Source organism: Gavia stellata, chromosome 2, assembly GCF_030936135.1.
Source record: "Gavia stellata isolate bGavSte3 chromosome 2, bGavSte3.hap2, whole genome shotgun sequence".
In the NCBI taxonomy this organism is placed as follows: Eukaryota; Metazoa; Chordata; class Aves; order Gaviiformes; family Gaviidae; genus Gavia; species Gavia stellata.
In genome coordinates this window covers 14,033,519-14,059,586 of record NC_082595.1, presented here as the reverse complement: position 1 = coordinate 14,059,586, position 26,068 = coordinate 14,033,519, and the positions used below count along the sequence as shown (strand labels likewise).

Sequence of the window (26,068 nt, the reverse complement as noted above, 5' to 3'; positions counted from 1 at the left end):
ACATTCAATCTTGCCGCCTCATCATGTTATTTTTCTAGACCTCAATCTGTTTTCTTATTGGAAGCTTTGCATTGGAGTCATGCTAACATGTACTTATTTATCTTGGTTGATCATGTGGCAAGCAAACTCTGCAGTTGGCTTTCTTCTTCTAAATGGATGGCCTTTTATTTATTTATTTTTAAAGGAAGTCTGTTTTATCTGCACAGCATATATGTCTAATTAGAACCTTCCCACTGTAACATTTAAGAGGTTCTTGCTTAGATAATGCTAAATGGTTTCTTATAAACCATGAAGCCACACTTCATCTGATCAAAAGATTATAATACAAACAAATACAGAAGATGTCTACTTTACCTCTTTTTAGCTTGGATTGATTTGCTGTTGTGGCTTGAACTATGCTGCCTTACTAATTCTGGGTAGGGATGAGTTCAATACATATTGGTACGTTGCTCTGTTTTGAATGTGGTTGCTCCATCTACACAAATGAAAACATGGCCTGGAAATGCCACCACTGCCATGTGCTGGAAGCAGCGCTGTGTAAAGAGGGCTAATGGAAGGTCAGACGCTTCTGCCACTGCGTTTTACAGACCTTCTGTGCGTTACTATTCTGAGATGCTTTTCAGTGTCATAAAATATGAGCATCTGTTAGTACGTGTCTAGTAAATATATTCTATTAGCTATTTAGTACATGAGCTGTACTAAAGCAAGCGTAGTCTTCTCTTGTTCAACTAGAATGTTGTTAAAATGGTGCCAGAATTTAAGCTGCTGTATCTTTTCTTTTTAGTGTGATTAAGGAGCTAAGATCCTTTTTTCCCAAAAAGGCCTGACCAGTTTAGCTGACAAAGTGTTAGTATGCACACATACAGACAGAGTTACTTAACTTGTGTAAACTACACTGTATCATCATTTTTAATGAAAACATTGTGCCTTGTTTGAAAGGAGTTCATCATGTGTGCGTGGGTTTTCTCTCTCTGATGTTACTGTAGCATCAGAAATCAAACAAGTAAACTGGTATTTTGAGTGCAGCGAATTACTGCAGAATGCTAATTGTAACTCTTCTTTGTACCCTTCTGCAGAATGACAGGAAGGGAGTTCTTCTCTCGATTTCCAAGCCTTTATCCTTTCCTTCTCAAGCAGTTGGAGGTTGTAACCAATACTTTGAACAGGTGAGACGGTGTCTGAGAAAGCTTTGAAATATAAAGTGCAATGAAAAGGTTAAACTGAGTTGTGTCACATATACCCTAATGCTGTTCTTTTCATTGATGCTGCTTGAAATGATATAGTTCTGCTAGTGTCTTTGGCTAAGGCTTTTTTCCTATAACTTCTGCACATTGCAGTAAATCTTGGGAGTATGAACTACTGTTGAGTAATTACTAGTTGCTGCGTTCCTAGGATCAGATGGTAAAGAACATGTATTTTTCAGGGAAAGACAGAAACTGGGTGTTTGACTATCTCATGTTTAACAATGAGACTTCGTAACATGTTTAAGTGATACAGGGTCACAGGCCTCATATAACCCTAAATGAACACTTTCCAGCCTGTGACACACTGACTCTGGGGAAGGTCCTTGACCTCTTTCTAAGGAGTCCACAAATGGTGGCTGAGAGCTCCAACTTGATCAATGCAGATGATACCGTTTGGGATGACACTGATGCTGTTACCCCCAGGTTCATGAACTTTTAAAGTAAACCAGTGCTGGCTTTGTTTTTTCTTGAAATGCTATGGTATAAACTGTGGAAGTTCAGCAGCTGATTTACGGGTGAGGTTCAGCTGTCTGTTTAATGGACCTGAGTTGGATACTTGGGAGTAGGAGTTTAACCAGTTGTCGCATGTTTTGCAGTCTCTGGTCTAAGAAAAGAGGGTGTATATATTCCGTGCAGCAGTCTGCTTTACCTGACATTTTGAAAGGTGACAGTGTCATCACTGGAAAATTTTGGGAAGTCTTTAAACTGAAAAAGATTGAAAGCTGCTGCCTGAAATGTTGGCCTTGAATGTTTTTTTTCAATGCAGATTAAGGCTTGTATCTTGTTATTTATTAATCATTAACTAAATCAAGAAGTGTTGATTTTGACTTGTATTTCTAATTGTTTTTATAGTATGAACAGTAGCCACTTGGTGTCAATGGCAAGAACTATTCTTTAATAAAGCCTGCTATTTACTAAATACAGAGTTCCTTCCAAACGGAAAAAAAGACTTTTTAAACATCTTTTTGTAAGTCAGCTTTCTCAGTTTTTCAGTTCTTAGAGTAACATTATCTGTGCTGGTTTTTAATATTTAAAAGCGAAGGCAGCTCACCGTTATTAGGAATAAAGGAAGCTTGAGATAATGTAGGAAAGTGAAGGCAGCGCAGCCTTCAGTGTCTTCGTACAGGGGTCCCCAGTGGTGCCAGAGGAGAACTGGATGCCATGTTTGATCCCACCAGGGTTGCACTTTCTTGCATTGATCAGCCTAACATACGTCCTTGAACCAGAAATGCAGAATGGTATTGTGGAAGAGTCTCGAGTAGCATGAAGGAGGATGCTTTTTTCATCAAATGCTTATCACTTTTTTATTTAGTGAAGCTGAAGAGTTGAAAATCCATCCAAACCTGTTCCTTTTGCTTTTAATCCTGGGAAGGCTGTATCCATCTCCAATGGATGGCACTTACTCGGCACTCAGCATGGCACCGTTTGTCCCATTTATTATAAGGTAATGTGATTTTTGTGGTGTTTTTTCATGTGATGGGAGTTCTTTCTTGAATCTTTGGATTTTTTTTTTTATAAAATGCCTTTTTAAACTTCTCTTCAGCTAGAATTCTTAAAGGAAAAACTGATATTCATTGGTTGGACTTCCCTATATTATTAATGCTTGTTTTGGGGGATTAGAAAGAATTTCAGCTCATGTAAGCCGTTGTATGACTTGTTTGTAAATCTTCATCTGCAAATGCTGTACAGCATGATTGCTGCAAGAGAGAAAGTAGATGAGAACTGATGAGCTTGACTAACTTTAGCAAAGCAAGATTTGCTGTATGAACTTCTGATGGGTTTTTCACTGCTGCAGAATGATTGTTCATTACACATAAATGTAATGATTAATATATAGATTTGTAGATGTGTGTGTATATATATCTCTCTCTCCATATCCATATATATAAAAAAATATATACATATATAGCAAGGTAAAGATACGGATATATCCTATATCTAACATATTTCTAAGATGACTTTTCAAGTTTTTTATACAGTGTAACTTTCATTTATATGGTGGTTACATCAAGATATTCAGGAGATATTTTTGCTATTCTATATGCTACTGGTGTGGGATGGGGAGCTTGATAAGGGAACAGGGCTTGGTGGGTGAGGAGAAATGAGCATAATCAGTATTTGAGAGGAAGTCTTGCTATCTGTGTGCAAGTTTGAGAGCAATAGGGTAAGCAAGTTCCATACTTAATTTTGCTCCTTTAGTAGTGAAACAAGATAAAGTTGTTGTTATCCTAAGATCTTCCAATTTTTATTTTAAACTACTGTTTATGTTAGAAAGTAGTAATAGCTCTGTCTGCTTATTCTTCACAGCAGATGTGATGTATCTCTTGCTTCTTAACGATTTTTTTTAATTTTCAAGAATAAATAATAAATTAGCATTTTTTCTTAAAGGAAAAAACCTGTACTAAGAGTTTTTGAATGCACTGTATTTAATAATTAAAAACATTTAATAATTAATTAAAAACATTTAATAATTAAAAACATTTTCTGCTGTATTTGAATCTTAAATGCTTTTTGGGGAAATGTTTAAAACTGTATTTGTTGGTTACATCATTGATTAGCTCTGTTTTTATGCCTTTGTTAATACACTGGAGAATGCTTATTTATTATTTTTATTTTTTAATACAGTGTTTCAGCATAGTTTCTGATATCGGTAACAGATTAACTTTTGATAAGCTTTTGGTTACAGCTTTTGGGTTTTGTCTTTGTATTATGACCACTTTCAGCAAGGTACATACACCAGCAAAATAACTCTTCACATTTAATTAGCTTATTCTCTTGAAGTTATTTAAATCCATTCAGAAGGTGTGGGGAGAAAAACCAAATAAAATCTTTAAAAGAAGAACCCGAAACATTTAAGAGACCTGTATCATTAAACCTACCTTCCTTTAACTGTGGTCCTAAAGAGGAGTAGTGTGGCAGATAAAGATGATGTTTTCTGTGTTTCTTTTCCATTGAATTTGGCAGTAAGTGCTGTGGATACAGGTATAAGACTAGAATAAAATTGTTACATATTTCAGACAGAAAACTGTATGTGGGCGTACAGACATGCATTTTCTGATGGGTTACTTAACAAAGCATTGGCATTTTTTATGGTTGCCAGGGGACAATACCAAGGATTCTGCAGGGAGAAGAAATGTATGTGTTTATGATACAGCTCAGTGTACTCTTACTGGCTGTATTTCTGCGTACAGCTCTTATGCCCTTGTTCTGTGAACACCATGATTGTTTTCAGTTCACTCTGACTGCATTAGTTGGAATACCTATGGGTGATTTACGTGGGTAAGATAAATATGTTGCTTATTTTCCCTTCTGTTTCCCTTCCTATCTTCCATTCTACGGGAGTAGATGAACTAAAATAAAATTATTTCCTGTTCATTTGGTTGTTCTTTAAAAGGTGGTAATGAAGACTGTTGTGAAGTAACCACTTAGAGAGTATCAAAGAGAAGGCCTGGTGCCAAAGGCCCTGTGCATTAAGACATTAAATTGTATATATTAACTGTTCCTTTGAATTGCTTAGTGTAGTATTGTATTAGATAACATCTGCGTATACATATGTTTACATGGTAGCCCAATGCAATTATAACATTTAATTGCCGTATTTTTACTGTGAGATTTTTACATTTCTATTGCTGTACCACTGTCAAGGAAAGATACTGCTTATGCGCTAGGGAGAGAGGAAGGGTGAATATAACCCGTAACTGATCTTCAGACTCTTTCCAGGGCTCAACCCACAATGAAGAGGCATTCATTTGTTGCTCTGAGAGGATGAACAGAATATTTACTGTGCTTGCAAGCGAATGAGCAGCTCTCTGAACAAAACCGGGTTTAGCAGGAAGAATTCAAATTGAGGTTTTGAAGAGTTTCACTTAAGCCCGAGTGGAATTTTCCATCTAGTGGGAGTAGAACTGTGGTTGCACTGACCGTGCTGGATGAATTGCACAATATGAGTAGCATTAAATGCTACAAGGACAAATCTCAATCTCCATGCGCGTACTTGTTACTCCCTGTTGAACTAGTGCATTTGATTACCTATCTGCAGTTCTATTAAAAGTTGTTTTTTTTCCCCTTGCAGATGTTTTATTTGGAAGGGAACACTTTGATTCACAACTTATTACCTCACTTTTTTTAAGAGCTAGATAGGTCTGCTTTAATGGTTACTTTCTAAGATGAAGGAATGTACAGAATGTTTTTGATTAACAAGGGAGGTAATCGGGAGGTAATGTTTTAAGTATGAAACAAAAACATAACCTCCCTTTTGCCTCCCCCTCCCCCTTTCAAAGACCTGTAATCTCTTCAGAATGATCTAAATTTGAGTTACCTTATTTCCTCTCGTACCATGGCATTGACAGAATGTTTGTTTAGTGTTAAATGTTCTGGGCTGAATGCTCTGAAGGAGTAAAACAGGTATTGCTGTATTTACTTGGACACTTTTCACTAATTGAAGTCTAGTCCTATTTAGGAGTGTGACTTTTCAATCTTTTAAGAAGTTCTGAAAAATTAGCTTTAAAAAGTCAAACAATATAAGGCTTTTTCAAAACTCTTTGGTTGTGTGTGCCTTGTCTTCCACTTGACAAAACTGTTTTTAATTCTTGGAGAAATTCCCGCTTTAAAACTGTCAAATAGACAGATTTCAAAGCAGTGTTGCTTCTAGATGTATTATGTTGCAAGTCACTGAAGAAACTCACTGTCTGGGGACAATTTAAATAGAAATGTGAACATCTTTGCATTAAATTAACACTGTTATGAAATAGACACTATTTTGTTGTGCAGAATTTTGTAACTTGCATCTTTCTGTAAAATGGAGGAGCTAAATTCCACAATTCCCTGATGCTGTTTTTAGTCAGGGACCAGGAAGGTGTCAGTGGGAAGCACTAGTCCTTTACAGCTGTTCTCTTCCCCCTCCTGCCCTGCTCCATCCACCACCCCGAACTGATATGGTGCTATTTTGTTTTTGCACTCGAGTGAGCTTGTCATTAATATTCAAGGATAATTACGGTGACTGTTAGTTAATGACAGACACTAAGATGCAAGGAAAACAAAATTGTGTGTAGTGAGGAAAAATTTTCTGTAGGATGGAGCGTTGTCAGCTGCCCTGTTACCATAACTCATTCCTAAAAGAGTGCTTAGAGAAGGAGAAGCGAAGTCCACATCAGCTGTGAGCAAACTGGCAGCTCAAATGCTATTGTAATAGCTGCGATAGGAAAGCTTGAATAAATCTGTTATTTAAGTGGGCTGGATGCATCTGCTAGAGGGTACGTGGATTTACATTGATCTAGTTATCGCCTGTCTTGGAAAGGCAGAGGAAACAACTGAAGATGGTATGACTTTTTTTATTGGTACACTTTTTCTTGGAAGTTACTACTTTTGCAGCTGGCTTGTGAGAACGGGCTTTGTGAAATGTCCTAATAGGCTGCTGGCAAAGTCAGCTCGGTCAATTTCTTAAAAATCACTTGGCTGAAGTGGTGCGAGATGTCAGGAGTGCCTCTGTGATCCCTTTCCCACAGCAGTGCTGCGGCGCTGGTGATGCCCACCTGCTGCACGGGAGCCCTCCAAAAGCACTGGCGCAGCATCCCAGCAGGTTCCTGCGAATTGTGTCCTTGCACAGCGCTGTGGGGCCTGCCATCCTGCTGTGCCAGTTGCCTGTGGGGCCAGGATAATGTTCCTTCGCTAAATTTTGTTTTCTTGGGCTTTTTGAAGGGGTTAGACCAGACTCTTTAAATATCTGTTACCCTAGGGATTTGGTGGACTCTTTTTGGATGCTTTACGTGACTCTCGCCTTCTCACGTTTCTCAGCAGAGAATTACATTTGTGAGACTGTCCCTTTGAAGAAGTGATGCAGCCTGTTGGCCCTAATTTCCTTCAAACTTTGGAGGAAAAGCAAATAAAATCCTAGGGGCCACAATTCCACAAGTCTTTAGTGCACGTATGTGATGTGGTATTCTTGGTTTTATTCAATGGGTAAATACACTAAGTTTTGTTGACTTACAGTTAAATCTTTTTAAAATCTGAACAGATGCCAATCCAGACTAATATGCAGGTTACAGAATATTTTTCTTAAAACTTAAAAGCAAAATATGGGTTTCTATTACAAAAGATCAGACTCTTTCAGTGAAGTCCAATAGGTTCCCTGTGTAATGTATAGATTCCATAAATTGTTCTGTACAGAGATTAAGTATTGTCAGATACCAGCAAGCTTAGAAAGATATTTTAAAAATGTTGTTAGTCAAAATACAAATTTCTTATAGAAGTATGAACTTGAATTTTAATCTCATAATTAATTTTGTTTTGCAGTTTTTATTGGCCAAAGTGAATCACAGTCTATCTTTAAAAATATTTGCTGGAAATTTAAAAATAGACCTTCAGTTGCACTCTGCATGAACCTAGTACAAAGGACTAATTTTTTTCAATAGTTTTCTGATTAGTAAAATGTTTAAGATCTTTCCCATGTAATGAAGCAACCTCATGATGTTGCATAATGCTGTATCCCCCAAATATGGTTTTCAATTGCCAGATACACTTAATGTATTCATGTTATTGTGCTGTCTTTTGCCATTGACTTATTTGTCTCTGGTTCTTTGCTTTCCTACTGAGATGCAAAATGTCATTCTGATGCACTTTTGCCTGTTTTTTTTCTCTCCCCATTCTTTTTCCATTTATGTTCACAAATTCTTGCATATTCCTTTCAGTCTTCATTGCTCAGTTTACTTCAGTACAGATAAGGGGGAAATACTATTGCCATAGTTCACATCTTTTGCTTTTGAACAAAAAAATCTAGTTATTTAAAGATGCATGCGTAAAATTGTGATCTTACTGTTGTAACTGGTGTGTACTAATGTTGCAAATCATTGAGTTCTATGTTTTAGGCAATTTGAAAAATGTGTATTAAATAAGTGAGATTGATGCAGGTTTATTTTAGCTTCTTAGGAACCGGAGCACCTGACCATGAAATCTGGGGCTCTCTAGAAGTCACAGTTGTGTCTTATTATTTTATACATCTGTGAGAGCTTGCTTCTTAAGGAAAAAGACCCAAGTATAGTAGTATTAATATTCTAGAAGGTGGTGTGAATTTAAATATTCACTGATCAATAATGTTACTTGCATGGGGGTTGCTCTTTTGAAAAAGTTAATCTTTGTTGACCTATGCCTATTATTTTTATTGCTCTATGTTGTGTTTAATTATGTTAAATTATATCTAGTCTATCAGATGCCTGGTCCTGTTCCGTTGTAGCCCTGTGACAAAGCTTGTGTAGGCTTCATGGGAATTGGGTCTGGGGTAAGATGGAGTAATAAAGAAACAAAATCCAAATGTAAAATCAAAAGTGTCTGTGAGACTTTGAAATAAGTTTAAAACCTTACACTGTATAAAGAGCACAAGAGATGGGGGAGTGAGTGTGTTCTGATAACAAGATATCTTCGGTTTGTTTGGGAAGAGCTTGATTGAAGTTATTCATGTATACCTTGTTAAAATTGCTGTTTATATAAGTTGTTTAAATGCAGTTTCCCTGATTTTTGTTTTGTTTCACACATGTAGAATTGCATATGTGGGTTTAGTACATCATCCTGTATCTGACTTGAAAGCAGCCATCTGACTTTCAGTAGGCTAAACACTGGTATCCTTTGGTAAGTGGCCAAACAAGATAGCGGAATGGTTGTGCTAAGTGTGCTTCCTCTGCCTTTCTCCTCTTTTTCCTTTATTTTAGTGTGGCATGGCACCAGTAGGAGAGTTAATGTTAAAACTTGCCCATTTTCAACTGTCATTTCTGTAAGACTGGGAATCTTATCAGGGTCTGATAAGCAGAGAGCTTTTGTGGGAATGCCTTTTCATATTAGATGAAAAGAACTATGTGTGTTTATTGCAGCATTGTTGTATTAAAATAGCTGCTCTTGATTACAGTTGTTTATAAAAGCATCTCCCTGGGTTTCCATATCACAAGCACATCTTCTCAGTCTTTAGTCTCTGTTTTTTTCCTTTGTCTCTTTTTTTTTCTTAATCTAATGTCTGATCAGTATAAGTGCTTAGTATGATAACTGTCTGCAATAATTTATTACTTGGAATCCCTGTGATACTGGGGCAGGCTCTGACCCATTGGAATGCCCTGTCATTGCTGGGGAAGCTGATGGGGCTGCAATACGAAGACAGGTATCCTTTTGATTATAGGCAAGGTTCCCAAAATACATGAGCTGGCATAGGCATTTGGAAAAAAGAGCAATGTACACCCTTAAAACATCCATTGTAAAAATCTAAACCACAGTATTTTGTAGTGTTAAATCTCTTGCTTGACATCTAAGATGGAAGTTTTGCAAGGCTGGGGGAGAAGGAGGGAGGGAGAGGAATGCATTACTACTCCGTGCATAACTCCTCTCTTGTGAGTTGGGACTGGCTTGGAATGCTTCTGTTTGTATTTACAATCTATTCTCTGTGCAATCCTGACTGCATAGTGATTGGTACTGATCTGTAAAAATATTTATGGTTCACCGTAAGTATTAATAAGGAGGTTTTCAGGCTTTTTTTTGCATTTTAAAATAAGAAATGCTAAAGAGTTTGTCACTTTTTACATTTTGATTAACTTCAAATTGTAGTGCTAGAGAAGACTGCGAAGTGCTTGATTGGCAGTAGGCTGTTCAAGACCTTCTGATCAACTAAAAATCATTGTACGTCTTGTACATTCTTTACTGTATTGCTCAGGCTTTTCTCTTAAACTGTGGGCAAATGTTCTTTTCATGTTCAAGTGGTGCTAATGGGAAGGATTGCAACTCCTAGGTATTCATTATTGATTCCTTATTCCAGTTTTTACTGTATTCATCGATCTGCTTTTCACTGGCAGATTATCATCTGAAGCAATTTAGGAAATACTCACAAACTGTAGGAAGCTGTCAGATTCATGGGTGATGTCTAGCAGAGAGGCGTTCATGAGCACTGAGAGTAACAGTATCTTTCTCCAGTACTGCACACTCCTGAAGAGGGCCAATGGCTGGGTTCCTTGGTTTAGATTTGATATATACTACTTCTTATTTGAAACACGATCCAGTAAAAAATATGGGGTGCTCAACTGTCAACACATTGGTGAAGTAATTGTATTATTCATTAACATACTTAAAATTAGCCAGTCAGTAAGTCAGTCAGTCAGTAAGTACCCAGGTCCGCAGAAAAGGACCTGGGGGTGTTGGTTGACACCGGCTGAATATGAGCCAGCAGTGTGCCCAGGTGGCCAAGAAGGCCAACGGCATCCTGGCCTGTATCAGAAATGGTGTGGCCAGCAGGAGTAGGGAGGTGATCGTGCCCCTGTACTCGGCACTGGTGAGGCCGCACCTCGAGTACTGTGTTCACTTTTGGGCCCCTCACTACAAGAAGGACGTGGAGGTGCTGGAGCGTGTCCAGAGAAGGGCGACGAAGCTGGTGAGGGGTCTGGAGCACAAGTCTTATGAGGAGCGGCTGAGGGAACTGGGGTTGTTCAGTCTGGAGAAGAGGAGGCTGAGGGGAGATCTCATCACTCTCTACCATTACCTGAAAGGGGGTTGCAGAGAGGTGGGTGCTGGTCTCTTCTCCCAAGTGATGAGTGACAGAAGAGGAAATGCCCTCAAGTTGTGCCAGGGGAGGTTTAGGCTGGATATTAGGAGAAATTTCCTTCCTGAGAGAGTGGTGAAGCACTGGAACAGGCTGCCCAGGGAAGTGGTGGGGTCACCGTCCCTGGAGGTGTTCAAGGAACGTGTGGATGTGGCATTGCGGGACATGGTTTAATGGGCATGGTGGTGCTGGGTTGATGGTTGGACCTGATGATCTTACAGGTCTTTTCCAACCGTAGTGATTCTGTGATACTTTGCTGGTCAAGATAAGTAGCCAAACAGTAACATTTAGCTTGTCTGCAAAAATATTTGCAGGAAGGAACAAGAAAATGGAGAGAAATAATGCATTAACTGTGCAGAGGACGTTAGGTATGTCAAGGAAAACCATGTATAATGATATTTTAAAAAGCCAAAAGAACAGTCTGAGTTTGAGAAGAGTCAATATAGGGAAGGTTTTTGGCAATGGGCTAGCTACTTTTGGTGGTATGGCTGAAAGAAGAGTGTCTTTGAGAACCCAGATCCTTTGGTTGTTTTCATGGGTCTGATAAAAGTTTTGAAAATTGCTCATGTTGCATTCTTGTTTACAATCAGCTGAAGCTTTCAAAATTATCACAAGGTGCTGAGACTTGATTTATGCATTCAACTTCCCTTTCACAGAGTTCAAAATAATGATACAGTTGCTAAGACAGAAAGTAGTTTGTCTTCATTTTTTGTTGTGTTTTTTCCTAACTGTTTTGGTAGTAAGTGATGTGTGTTTCTTTCCGTTATTCTGCAATTGTGAAACACCATAGTAACTTTGCGCAGATTAACAAAGTTGAAATATGGTTGTGAATGAAAAATTTTCTTTTACATGATCTTGAGTTAAGAGCAGCTGTTTTTTCTCTAGAATGCTGTGAACCAAAGACTGATGAAAGGAGGCTCTAATCTTGTGTGACTTCAACAAATAGTTAAATAAACCTTAGAGGTTAGCTACCTGCAGATATTATTTGAGATTTCTTGATGGGAATGCAAGAAAAAAGATGCCATTTAAATTGTGTCATCATGTTCTATACCAAATCTTCATTTGAAGAGAACATAGGTCTAAATTTTATACACAATATTAGTAACAGTTTTCATAGGCTTATACGTTAGCAATCTTAGTTTGTTGGCTGGCTGAACCACAGCAATTCAGGTTTCTGTTGTTGATTCAGCTTGGTATCAATTGGCCACTTTTAATGATAACCTAGGTCTTGGTGACAAGAAGAGAGAAATGTCTATAATTACTTCCTAGAAAGCCCTTGGAAACATATGGAGAAACAACTCCTGGCATAGCTTGTGGACAGCTTTCACAAATAAAAGTCTGTGTACTTTGCCTACATAGTTCCTGCAGTATTTACAGCTACTCTGATTCATTAAGTGCTTGTGTGGAAAACGCTGCCCTTAGGAAAACATAAGGTTTTATCTTAACTGCCCAAGTTGGAAGAATAAAATACTTAACGCAATGTATAAAGAGACTAGAAGTTTGAGCAACCATTCACTTCACTTTAAAGGAAATAGATAAGAATTTAGAGGTTTAGTACTGCATAAATAATCTGAAATTAAACTTGATCTGTTTCTGTCCGTGGTTATGTTCAAACATTGTCTGGACTACATTCATGTGTTGATTGTAGCTCTAAAACCTCTGTCAAACTGTTGATACTTTTGGAATGTTTTTCTACTTGTCAGGTAAATATTGAGATGCTGTATCAAATCTCAGATTATTCTGGGGTTTTTTTGGTTCTTAATTTCAGATTAAAGAACAAAAAATTGTCTTCAGGCTAATTACAGTACAGGTTTCCACAGTGAAATAAGTTTTTAAAATTGCTTTGGATACTTTAGTTGCTAAGGAACACAGAAATCTAATGAAATGGAAAATAGTTGTGTTTCCTTAAAAGAAAAACACAAAACTAGCAAATCAATAAATAAACAAAAGAAACTTTAGGTACATGTATAGCAAATTATTTTTTGTATTCCAGGAACCCTTACTCTCACATTAATGAATGTACTGTCCTGCTGATTTGTCCCCAATATCGAAATCCAATTTATGTGAATTGTGTGGCAGCATGAGTGTATTTTTTTAAATGCTTTTTTTGGACCTCTCTTTCCTTGGAAACCTGTAATACTGCATTTGAAAGTTGCTAAATTTAATCTTTCAGGAGACAACCTGAAGGCAAAAAAATGAACTAGTATATAATCATGATGATTTTTTTCCTAAAAAGTCTCTTTTTTGTGTTATTTCACTTAATACAGACAGTACAATGCTCTTGAATCTTCATAACCAAACTCTGTAATAGGAACTGAATCTGTTGCTGAGTACTTTTCTCTGTGATCCCTGTCCATGTTTTCCCATAATGTAATTTCATGTTTTGAATTCTTGCTTTAGAACTGATAACAACTTGACTTGAACTCTATAGCTGCATGGTGGAGGAACGAGAGAACCTCTTTCTCATACAACTTACTGTGTCTATATAGAATCGGACAGAAGCCTTATTACAATTTTTTTCCAATGCATTTGTTAGGAGCTTGTGGCATAACTAGCTCCAGGGTTTAAAGGATATAATCTATTTGATTTTTATTTATTCATTTATTTTTAATTAGTTTTATCTTTTAAAAACCTTAGAGGCTGTTAAAATGCTTTAACTAGCAGGCAGAGTTGGTTTGTTTGAATTGCAAGTGTGCCTTTCCTGCCTCATGCTGCCCTCTTCTCCCAAATTCTTTTTGTGATGGTGGTAGGATACTTGGTTTGACTTACAAGATCAGAAGCCGCTTCTGCAGAGTGTTCCCTTCCTCATTGTTCAGCCTGTTCTCCCATTGTTTCAGTTCTGTTTTCATGGCTGCTGTTCTTGATTTCCTCTTCCAACATTATGTGAAGGCAATGGATGCGAATGTATTTCAGCTGAAAACAAAACTGTGATGCTGTGATGCTGTCTATAGGACTGCAGGAACTGTATTGTTAATAAGCAGTGACATAATTAGTAATTCACAGATTGCTGTGACAACATCCAGTAAACCTGGAAATAGATATTTTTCTCCTTGTTAATCCTTCTTCTAACAACTGTAGGTATTACTTACTATAATGGACATATTTTCAGCTACAGGTGTCATTTTTCAAATTAATTCTACTGTTGTGTTTCTGTGACCTTTGTATAAAAGGTAATCCTTATTTGGTTTGTTAATTTGTGTAATGTAAGGTTTGTTGAGGGGGAGTAATAAGAAACAGAGAAAAATAAGCACATAGGAAACACCTGCAGTTCTTCCCCACCCCCCAAAAAAAAAGTTTAAGATATTTTTATTTACAGCTAGTCTTCTGTTGTTTGTAGCCAGAGTAATAAATTAGATACTTTGATGTGTGCAGAGGAGGATGGAATCTTTGTTCCTTATGAGAGTTGGTCATAAATTGTGTCAGTTAGGAGGGTTGTTCAGGATCTAAGTGTTAAAGCTGAACGGAGCACTGGAAACGCATTGAATCTACAGTTACACCAAGTGAAACCTTCTGAGATTTATTGACTTTTTGTTCTTGATCATGGACTGTTTGAAGTAAACATGTTTACATCCAATACCTCGTGCACCTAGATAAACAGTACTGAGTTCAATGTGGAATACTACTTCAACAGTTGTTAATAGTTCTCAGGATTTAATAGAAGTGTATCACATGAGGATTTTGCAAGTTTCATTGCTTGTTGCTACCTTGAGATATAATAAAATTCGGTTGGCATACTGCATGTTTTTACATATGACAACATTTTAGATATTTCTTAGATTTTAAAGTCTATTCATACATGATCTTCATGTAACAAAAGCGTCACATGCTGAAAACACTTCCCCCTCCCCCAAGTATTTTTCAAATCCAAGAAGGTGAAAGAGTTTTAAATACAGGTTTGCGTACACATACATGCTGCCCTAACAAGATGCAAGACTCCATTGCTCGTACTTGCCTGCAGAGGAGATGAGAACAGGTAGCCTGCAACATATTTTAGTTATGTTGTTGGCAGGTGAAGCTCAGAGTCTGGATAGTGAAGTGGCCAAGGTTTGAGGTCCTGTTCCTTTCTGCCAATGTCCTAGCAAGGCAACTGCCACCACATAAATGAAACTAATCTCAGGGATGGCAGAGTGTTGAACTGCTGCAGGAGGAGTAACCAGAATAGTTTAACAGTCTTAAAATATTTTTCTCCTTAAGCTGCCAGGTTTTGCTGCAGGTACAAACTGAGTTACAGTGATTGCTGTAATTGTGTAACAGTTTTTCTTGATACAGTTTGTGAGGTTGCTTCCCATAATTGTTGCTAAATCCTAGATAAAATAAATATGTAAGAATACAGGTGCTGGACTCAGTGTTAAGGTATGTAGTTGATCTTGGAGACAGGTATAACAATAAACAAAGAATTGCTACATTGGGTTAGATTGGTTTTTTTGTGTTAGTCTGTTTTATTTTCATTCGCTCTTTCTCTCACTTTTTGAGAATTGATCCGGTTTAGTTTTATTTACAGCTAAAAGATTATATCTAAGTGGGATCCAGTAGAAATCAAAACTGCCTGTTCTTAGTCAAGGGTGCTGTTACAGGTTATGAAAAAGTAGTGTATATTTTGACATTCTTCTGGCAAACTTCTTGCATGATTCAGGGATGAAGCCAAATGCCTTCAAAACATGAGATGTACACATAACTGCCTTCAGGGTATGCAGGGACAGGTCACTTGTGGTGACTTGGCATGATAATCTTGCATGTGTGTGTGAAAAGAGGAGTGTTTCTGAAATGTTATCAGTACTGTTTCTTGCGGGGGGCGAGGGACACAGACACACCCCCCAATTTTCTTTGAGTATTAGGAGATTTTAAAAAATAAAACTTAAAAAAAAGAAGAAACAGTAGGAATGTTAACCCCTCTCAGATTTGGGAAGCTATTTGCCAGTGTGAAATACCTTCCTTGTGATTTCCGTATGTGTGTTCCTATAAAGCAGATACTTTATTGTTACCGAACTTTGTGATGCTTTTGTGCCTTAGTAATGGCTTTGTAGCAGTGCTTTTATGAGGGTTTCCACTAAGATGTCAGTTCTTGTGACTACACTGCACTCATGTAGCAATCTGTAGTGTGAGAAGTTTGCATTAAGGTACAGCAGGTGCATAGCACAGTGGCAGGTTGGTGGCTGGGTTGCCCTTTGGGCAAGCAGTAGCTGTGGGTTTGCATTTCCCTCAGGCACAGAAGGTTGCAGAACCGGGTCCCCTGTGTCCTGGGTGAGTTCTTCTCCCGCTGGGCACCTGTGTGTTTGCTCAGGGGGAGGAGGAGGTTATTGCCTCCTGATTTAGGGTCCTCAAAGTGCAAAACAGAACCTAATTTGAGGGTCCCAGTTAGGCTCTTGTGTGGAGTAACACTGGACTGCTGAGGTTCTTATAGAGAAGAACAGTTTGGGGCATGAGGAGAGGTGAAGATTAGACTTGTCTGTAGTTTTGAGAATTGCTCTTTTGCCTTATATACATTCAGTATAAATGCTGAGGTGGCAGTCTCTGTTGTGGACCCAGACTTTAGGCAGCTGAGACAACTTTGCCTGTAATATGAAATTATTTTTGTCTTTCTAAATATAGAGCAATCACTTTTATTTCCATAATAAATTTGATAAAGTAACAGCATGGAACAAAATTTGATATGTAAGATACTGTATCTCCATATATATATATGTGCATGTGTTAAGTCTTTAATGTCAGTTTTTACAAGACAATGAAGTTAAAATCAGGTTATCTAAAAATTGTTCTCAGCTCCATTTTTTATTACTAGGAAAAAACCCACAGAATTCCATTCTCATTCATTGCATCATGTTTGAGGAGAAAAACCCCTCTGAAGCATGTAGCGTTGGAAAGTACCCTTGCACAAGTTAGAGGAAACCCTGGCGTATTACCCATTTTCCACTCGTCCTTCTAAAGACATGTCAGATTCCTTGGGATTTGTAAAAGGTCATGAAGAAAATAAAGAACATTCTTGAGTATACAGTTATAGCTAATTAAAAACTAGACATTCAGTATCAGTGTTGCTCATGTTTGGTAAGAACATACATATGTGAGAATCTGTTGGTTAAGAAAATATGGTTTAGCAGAAATAAACTAATAGTTGCAGACAAATCACTTCTCAGGTTTAAGTTTACTATGCAGTAGAAATAAAATGTTTTTGTTTTTAAAAAAAAGGAAGTTTTTTATTAAGAGCTAAGCTGACTTTCTTCTTGCACCTTGTCAATACAAAATTAAAGCTTTTCCGTATGGAAGAGCCTCCAATTGTGACTGCTCTGCTTTTGCATCCTGTTGTGAAGGACTGCCAGTCTTTAAAAAGGAGATGCAAAGTTGATCTTGCTAAAAATCATTTCCTACCAGGGAAGACTTGGGGAGGTGGATGATAGAACATGCTGTCATACTGCGAGGATGAAAATTCCCAAAAGCCTGTCGTTCAGGGGTAGCATAGCTTTTTACTTCCTCTAAACGAGGTCTGTGATTTTTCAGGCATACCGTGGCCTAACATGACTAAAATGTCAGAACTGTTACGCTATTTCAATTAAGTCTATTTACTGTCTTGTGTTCAAAACCCTATTAATTCAGTTGGTGGTTCAAGATGGAAACTGTTTTGAGTATTTCTCTGATGTGAACTAAAGTAAACAACTACTTTGAGTATTGATTTAAATTTGATAGAGATAGTTGAAACCTTAGAATACCTTTTAATTTAATTTCATTCTTTAAATATGTAGGCTTGAGCCTGCAGGGCTTGTTTGGGAGAGCTCAAAAGTGGTTTGCCCATTTTGGCAGGGGATAATCTTAACTACGTATGATTTTGTAAGCTGAAAATATGTAAGAAGAAGAATTTAGGAAAAGGATGAGAGGGTAGGAGAAGGTAAGGCCATCACAGTCAGCTGGGAGGTATCAGAGCATAACTTCTGCCATACTGCATTTTACATTACATAAGTCATTTGGCCATTCATTTCTAAACCCTGTGGTAACTTTCTTAGTTGTCTGAGACTGCAGGTGGCTGAATTGTACCTGCCTTATAAAAACTGACACATGCAAGAATTGCTGGCTTTGAAAGACTTAGTCTAACCTACTTTTAGTTGATAAAAGATTTTTATTCACTTCAACTCAGTATACATGCTGCTGAAGTAGTATACAGCTGACTAATGTGTTAGTGTAGCTGAATAGTTAATTCTATGTATATTCATAAAACTACAGCCAGTTAAAACCTTAATAACATTGAAAGATAAAAGGTTCTTTTTGGCCTGTGTTTTTTATGCAGTTTTGAGTCTTATCAGTTATTTTTAAATAAATAAAAAGTGGTTTTTTGAGATATTAATTACAAATAATAGAAAATTATTTTCCAATATGTCTTTTACTTCCTGCCTTTAAATATGTTCTAAAAACCAGTTGGAGATATGGCCTAAAATTCCAGTAGACACAACGTTGTGTTCTTATGGAAACATCTGATTAAGAACGTGGAGTTTTAAGTCAAACTCATAATACATTTGAATATGATTGCTGTATAGTATGTGACATAAACATAAAGAAAGATGGAACAGGACTATACACTTGCCTGCTTCATGGCATAATTGCATCTTTTCTTTTTCTTTTTTCCTTTTTTTAAATTTATGTGAACACAGGAACTTCTGAATGGAAAAAAAAGCCTCTAACATGGCTCTAGTATTACTTACGTTTCTGGGCAAATGCTCTCTCACTACTGAGAAGAAAGACTGTACACTTGACTTGTGAGAAATGTTTTTTAGTTTTCATTGCATTATCCTTCATTTTGTTTTAGTCAAAGCAGTGGATTGCAGCTGGATGAGAAAAAAATAGGTATTTCTCCTTTTTCTAGGTGTGGGCACTCTCCTGTGTACCGTTCACGTGAGATGTCAGGTCGGGCCCTTGTTCCGTTTGTTTCGGTAAATGAAGTACCACATACAGTGCTGTCCTTGCTGGAGGGGCTTCCGGACTCTACCAGTGCTTGCATACGACAGAATAATATTCATGGAACGCTTCTGCAAGTAAGTTTTTTTGGGGGGGTTGTTTGGGGTTTTCTGGGGGGGTGGTTTTTTTTTACTGTGGGGGTTTTGTTGGATTTTTTTGGTGGTACTTCACAGCCGGATAACATGCGATGACTTGTGCTGAATGTTCACAGATTGTCAAAACGTATATGAAGACTGTTTTTGAGTCAATTAGATCAGATGATAATTGTGGAATACACGTTTCAAACCGTCATTAGAAGGCTGTAAGCTGTAAATATCAACATTTATATTTCATACAATGTTTCATCTCTGGAGATGAAAGTGCTTTGAGACCAAATATCTAAATTTATCTACAGAGAGATCTATGTGACTTGCCCAAAATCACAGAGCAAATCTGAGGCAAAGCTGAACTCCAGGCACTCATAGTATTGTAGATATTGAGACTTGACACTTACCTACATATTTATACATTACTTCATTTGGTTTTCCTGCTACACCAGCAGGTTTGCTGTACAAGTTGTGATAAGCTCTATACTGTATTCTTCTGAAAACGTTCTGGAGAACAGCTCGCTATTGGTTTGGAACCAGAAATTTCTTCATTCCCCATATATCATTCCTTTAGTTTATGGCAGTCGGTTCACTGTGTTTGATTTTTAAGCTATCATGGTAATAAGTTACCCATTTTTATTGCCTGTTTTTCATGAGCAACCCTCCAACAAAGCCATATTGTACATGGTCAGCTGTTAGTCTGCCGTAGTTGGCAAGCTATCTAGGTACACATTCCCACTGTAAACTGTGTGGTGGGGTGTGTGTGGTTTTGTTTTGTTTTTTTGGTGTATAGTTTCCAGCATATTACTTCCCTTTAAAATCATGACCTTACAGGAATGTCCCCTAGGACAGGGAAATGAGTGAAATCCCTCTAGAGCTGTTACTGTCAACTTTACCTGTAAAGGGTTTCAGCCAATTAAACCTGTATTTGGATGACGAACGGTTACAGTGGAGGTTGTTGCAGGGTGTGGGATGATCATGTCCAGTCTTTTCTGCTCTGAAAAGCAGTCCATGCGCTTGTATGCATGCAAATGCTTAGACCTGTGAGCTGCTGCATCTGTGTGGGAAGGAGAATGCCATCATCAAATTACCTGTGCAGCCCCGGTGTGTCACAAAACTCCTGAACCTCGTGAAGTGTTAGGAAGAGAGGGTTATTCCAACAGAGAGAATTAAGTGCTTTCTCAGTCCAATATTAGTATAACCCTGGTTGTGAAGGTATGAACTGGCTGTAGTGTTTAAAGCCACTGCCTACTTTTTAGTGACCTGGAAAAAAAATAATGGAGTGTTGGTTCTGAAAGAGCTCAAAGGGTGATCTGTTTTTTAATCCAGTGTTGCTAACACAGTCTTGTGCATAGGTATAGGGACTCGTCTTTTCCATACCTGTAAGGCAGGAGATATTCTCAGGGCTTTAACGTGATTTTTCGTCAGTTTTGAGCAGCTACTAGGAACTACTAGTGCAATTGGTACTGCACCAGGGAGAGACTGGTGCTGTCAGTATGACATTCTTCAAAAAAAATGCCAGTTGTACCACAGCAGTTCAGTGATGTTTGGTCTCTCGCATTTGTCTTGGGCTTTGCTTTTATGACTTGTGAATCAAGGTTGTACAAAGTCTTCATTTAATACTTTATCAAATTTAGTGTATGACTGAAATGCTGAACTATCTGTTGCTAGTTAAAAATAACAAAACATTCATAAGAAATACTGTAGGGTGATAAGGATGTGCAAAAAGGGAGGTGGTGGTGTTTGATGTTGTACCTCCAGAACACTAATGCCAGGTAGTTCAACAAGTAGTTAGCATGCACCTCCTGTAAATAGTACAAAGAGCAAAGTACTGTGACTTTCAGGGGTCGTTGGATGCATGGTTTCAGTTTCCTTTTTATCAGTGTAAGACAGGACTTGCAAAGCTGCTGATAAGGCTCGTTGAACTGTAGAAAATTGTTACGGGACTATTCATTAAAGCACTGTTTCTCTGAAGGCTTACTAGAAGAGACAGTGATCTGGCAGTGTTTGAAACTGTTTGCCCTGCATTTCCATGGCACAGTAGAGAATTTATCTTCCTCTCTGATATAAAACCAAAACAAAAATCCCTACTAAAAAAAGTGAGTCTGTACAAAACTCAATAAAATTTAGATTTTTCCAGCGATACAAGACCAATATCTTATGAAAATGGAATTCAGTAATTTCATCTCATTTGTTCAGTCACATTAGTCAGAAGCTGACTAAGTTCATTGCATGATTTCATTTTTTTATTTCAGTGTACATATGCTGTCAAGTTTTGAACAGGAAAGATGGAATTATTGAGGCTTATGTGGCAGTGCCAAGTGTAATGAATCTTGAAGGTATATTTCAGTTATGTCTCAGAGTTATGTAATCACTTCATCTGTTGCAAGCCAAATGTTAGTTTATGGAAAGATCATTCAAAAAGGGTTCAGAATGGAGTGCTTGTCCAAACATGGCCTGGTTTTAAAAATGCTGAGACTGACAGAGTGTTTTTTGACAGTGGGTGCAAATGTGTTGTGTTTAACTTCAGACCTTTGCATTATGTGAAAACATGGCTTTTCCTCCCCAGTGTGATAACTGTGGCTCAATTTATGTAGGAATATGAATGTGCATGAGGATAAAATAATCTTATGATTTACATGTTTTACAAAAGAATTCTTTCCAAGAATTATCTAGGAGGAATACTGCTATTCTGTAACTCTTACAGAACTGATGATATTCTTCAAGGAGTGGTTCTGCATCATAAGTAAATGCATTGACTTGAATAAGACAAAGAAAAATCTTTTCTATGCTTAGTGTTTCCTTTATGACTGCAGTTTCTACTTTGCTCCATAATCCAACCCTGTCTCTGTTTTTGTAGAAATGTCTAGCCTCATAGACAGCAGTCTTAACTGGGTCTCTTAAAACTACAGTAAAGATGACACCTACGTAAAAGAGTGTCTTTTGAGTCCTGATGTTTGTGAAAGCTTCTGGTCTTCAGTTTGTCTAATTCTATGCAGTTGCAATAAAACTGAATATCTTGGGCAAAACACTTGTTAGAGTCAAGAGTTAATCAAAGACCTCCAAACATTAGTGAAGCTCAAGTTCCACTTAAATGTTGTCTGGCTGGACTTCAGTAAAGCTTTTGACACTGTCTCCCGTAGTATTCTCCTGGAGAAGCTGGCAAATTGTGGCTTAGACAGGTGCACTCTTCGCTGGGTAAAAAACTGTCTGGATGGCCGAGCCCAGAGAGTTGTGGTGAATGGAGTCAAATCCAGTTGCTGGCCGGTCACAAGCGGAGTACCCCAGGGCTCAGTTTTGGGGCCGGTCTTGTTAAATATATTTATCGATGATCTAGATGAGGTGATTGAGTGCTCCCTCAGCAAGTGTGCAGATGACACCAAGTTGGGCGGGAGTGTCGATCTGCTGGAGGGTCGGAAGGCTCTGCAGAGGGATCTGGACAGGCTGGATCGATGGGCTGAGGCCAACCGGATGAAGTTCAATTAGGCCAAGTGCCGGGTTCTACACTTTGGCCACAACAACCCCAGGCAACGCTACAGGCTTGGGGACGAGTGGCTGGAAAGCTGCCCAGTGGAAAAGGACCTGGGGGTGTTGATTGACAGCCGGCTGAATATGAGCCAGCAGTGTGCCCAGGTGGCCAAGAAGGCCAACGGCATCCTGGCCTGTATCAGAAATAGTGTGGCCAGCAGGAGCAGGGAGGTGATCGTGCCCCTGTACTCGGCACTGGTGAGGCTGCACCTCCAATACTGTGTTCGGTTTTGGGCCCCTCACTACAAGAAGGACATGGAGGTGGTGGAGCGTGTCCAGAGAAGGGCGACGAAGCTGGTGAGGGGTCTGGAGCACAAGTCTTATGAGGAGCGGCTGAGGGAACTGGGGTTGTTTAGCCTGGAGAAGAGGAGGCTGAGGGGAGACCTCATTGCTCTCTACAACTACCTAAAAGGCAGCTTGCAGAGAGGTGGGTGTTGGCCTCTTCTCCCAAGTGACGAGTGACAGGACTAGAGGAAATGGCCTCAAGTTGCGCCAGGGGAGGTTCAGGCTGGATATTAGGAAAAATTTCTTTCCTGAGAGAGTGGTGAGACACTGGAATAAGCTGCCCAGGGAAGTGGTGGAGTCACCGTCCCTGGAGGTGTTCAAGGAAGGTGTGGCAGTGGCATTGTGGGACATGGTTTAGTGGGCATGGTGGTGCTGGGTTGATGGTTGGACTTGATGATCTTACAGGTCTTTTCAAACCTTAGTGATTCTGTGAACTTAGAATTAATAGAGAAAGATCGCATGGAAATGATCCCTAAGTAGAAGAAGGACGTATGGAGACCTGGTAGTTCTTCAAAGAAATGATAACTCCAGAAGTAAGAATCAGCCTAACACAAAAATGGATAGAAAGTGTAATAACACACCAGCTTGGACAAATTAGGAGTTCCTTACTGAATGCAAAGCAAGAAGAAACATGCTGAAGCAAGAGTGTGCAGAGCGGAAATTGGAAAGGCGAGGGCAAAATTTTGGTGTAGCTTTCAAGAGATTTCTACAGAAATACTTAGTCTTGGAAAATGGAAGCTATTTATAGCTGATGTCTGAAAGGTATCCTTTTCTCCATTAGTTAACTAACACAGTCAAAATATAAGCTTAAATGTTGGAAACTACTTTCTAATATTAAGGGTGCATTAATGTTCAGCGGTTACATATATGATGGCAGATCCACTATTTGTGGATTTTTTAATGATTCTTTGATCCTGCCAGTGATTGGGGCATCTTCATGAAGCTAAGCAGAATTTTTATTTCCATCAGTCTTCATCTGGTTAATTCTTGTTTGCAGGAATTTGTGGGTATAACTTTCAGAGCTTTTATTGTTGTAGATGCTCTTGTGTAAACCATCAAAATTTTGATGTAAATTACTCAAATTTGGTTTTAAGATTGTTATTGCAAATAAAGGGTTAAATATTATAAACATGAATTTTACTTGGATTGGAAATAACTGATTGAAACTTTGAACAGTTTTTATATACAATTTAGATAACATGTTCTGTACACTTACACTTTATACTGAACAGAGTCCAAGAAGGTAAGCTTCTGGGCATACTAGGGAAAGAAAGCTTGGGCCTGTGTTATTCCTAACCATGGGCCTGACTAGTAAAGACTGAAATGAAGACAACATTCCATACCTCAGCCTTACCTCAGCCAGATTCATCTCCAGGTGGGCTTTGGCTTCCCTGACTGCATCTCTGCATGCTTAGACAGTGTCTCCATTTTCCTCCCAGGTTACCTGTCTCTGCTTCCACCTTCTGTGTACTCCATTTCTGTGTTTGAGTTTTGCCATGGCCAACTTGTTCATCCATGCAGGCCACCTGGCATGTATGCCTGACTTCTAGCTTGTTGGGATGGACTGCTCTTGAGCTTGGAGGAAGTGGTCCTTGAATATCAACCAGCTTTCTTGGACCCTGCTCCCTCCAGGGCCTTATCCTACAGGACTCTACCAGGCAGATCCAGGAAGTGGCCAAAATCTGCTCTCATGAAGTCCAGGGTTGTGATCTTGCTTTTTGCCCTGTTCCCTCCTCTCAGGACCCTGAACTCCACCATCTCATGGTCATTGCAGCCAAGGCTGCCTTTGACCTTCACATCCTCAATGAGTCATTCCTTGTTTGTGAGTGTGAGATCCAGCAGAGCACCTCTCCTTGTTGCCTTCTCTATTGCTTTTGTCAGGAAGTTGTCATCAATGCTCTCCAGGAACACCCTGGATTGCTTATGCTGTGCTGTGTTGGTCCTCCAGCAGATATCAGGGTGGTTGAAGTCCCCCATGAGGACCAGGGCCTGAAAATGCAAGGCTACTTCTAGCTGTCTGTAGAAGGCCTCATCCACTTGTTCTTCCTCGTTTGGCAGCCTATAGCAGACACCCACTACCATGTCACCCATACTGGTCTGCTCTTTAGTCCTTACGCATAAGCTCCCAGCTGTCTTATCATCCATCCCCAGGCAGTGCTCTATGCATTCTGTTTTCTCACATAGAGGGCAACTCCATCATCTCATCTTCCCCACCTGTCCTTCCCAAAGAGCCTGTATCCCTCCATTGCAGCACTCCAAACATGTCATCTATCCTATCTTGTCTCCATGATCCCAACAAGATCACAGCCCTGTATCTGCACACAGACCTCTTAATTCCTCTAATTCTTTAACCTCTTCCTTTGGGTGCTTTAAAGTAGAGAGAAGTTACAAGGACCGTAAGCATGATTTGCCCAGAAAACAAGGCAGCACCTTTAATTCATCTGGTTGTAGGTTATTTATGATGATTACAAAAACCTCCTAAATGCATGAACTTTCAGATTGGTTTGCCAAGGAAAGCAGATGTTAGACTTCAGCTTTTGTTTTTATCTAGCGAGAATCAGTTAACATGATTGATGCTGGGTTTCAAAGGCTGTATGATGGGCATAGACCTAGAATCTAGTTATTAGTACAGTAGAACAGCAGTATGACTGGGGCTTTCAGTCACAGTTCTGCACACATTAGTTTCCAGAAATCTTTCACATTTGTGCACTGGCAAAATCTGTACTCTAGTAAGAGCGTACATACCTTTACATACTGTTTGTATCAAGAACAATTCATTGGACAGCTGCAGTTAATCATGGAGCGGATGTAATTACTATTAAGGTTTATTTCTTTTTCAAATCAAAGAGTCTGCACATCAGTTGGGTCATTATCTTGTATGTTATCAGTTTGATCTTCCTCATGTTCACTTTGGCAAGCCTACAGTTACGTATTTTTAAAATGTATGGGATCAGGTAAATGAAAGTCAGTAAAAGAGGCATTGTGCTTTCATTTAACTTCTCTGTGCCTTGTTTTGGACACTTCTGAAATGTTGAAGGTGCTAACCTACTTCCTAGAGGTCTTGTGTGGATTTATAACTGAACGCTGACAGTGTCTAGCTTGAGATTGGGATACAGAACATGTCCCATGCACTGTGCAGTCCCTTTGGCATCTTTTGGGCACAGATTAGGAGAAAGGAGGATTCAGTGACTTCTCCCTCATCGTTTGCTGCTTGTATATGAAGAGAGGGAAGTTACATGACTGTTTAAATGCACATGCTTCCCCCATTTGCAGTCTCCATCAGGAGGTGGATTGTACTGTCCAAGATAAAGCTCTTCATAGAAGTTCCCAGCTGCACATATCATTGAGGAACAATTTCTGTCTGGAAGTTGCTTTGTTCATGAAGTTTATTTACATTTTTGGTGATACTTTGTACAAGCAAT

General features: G+C 38.8%; 1 protein-coding gene across 1 annotated transcript in view; it reads left to right on the top strand.

Annotated features, from left to right (window-relative positions):
* Positions 1–26,068, top strand: part of THADA (THADA armadillo repeat containing) — a 166,465-nt gene that overhangs the window by 55,302 nt on the left and 85,095 nt on the right. The window contains exons 26-28 of the mRNA XM_059835931.1: positions 1,077–1,166; positions 2,557–2,688; positions 18,656–18,824. Of these exons, the coding sequence (XP_059691914.1) occupies positions 1,077–1,166; positions 2,557–2,688; positions 18,656–18,824 (391 nt within the window). The remainder of the gene's footprint in view (positions 1–1,076; positions 1,167–2,556; positions 2,689–18,655; positions 18,825–26,068) is intronic.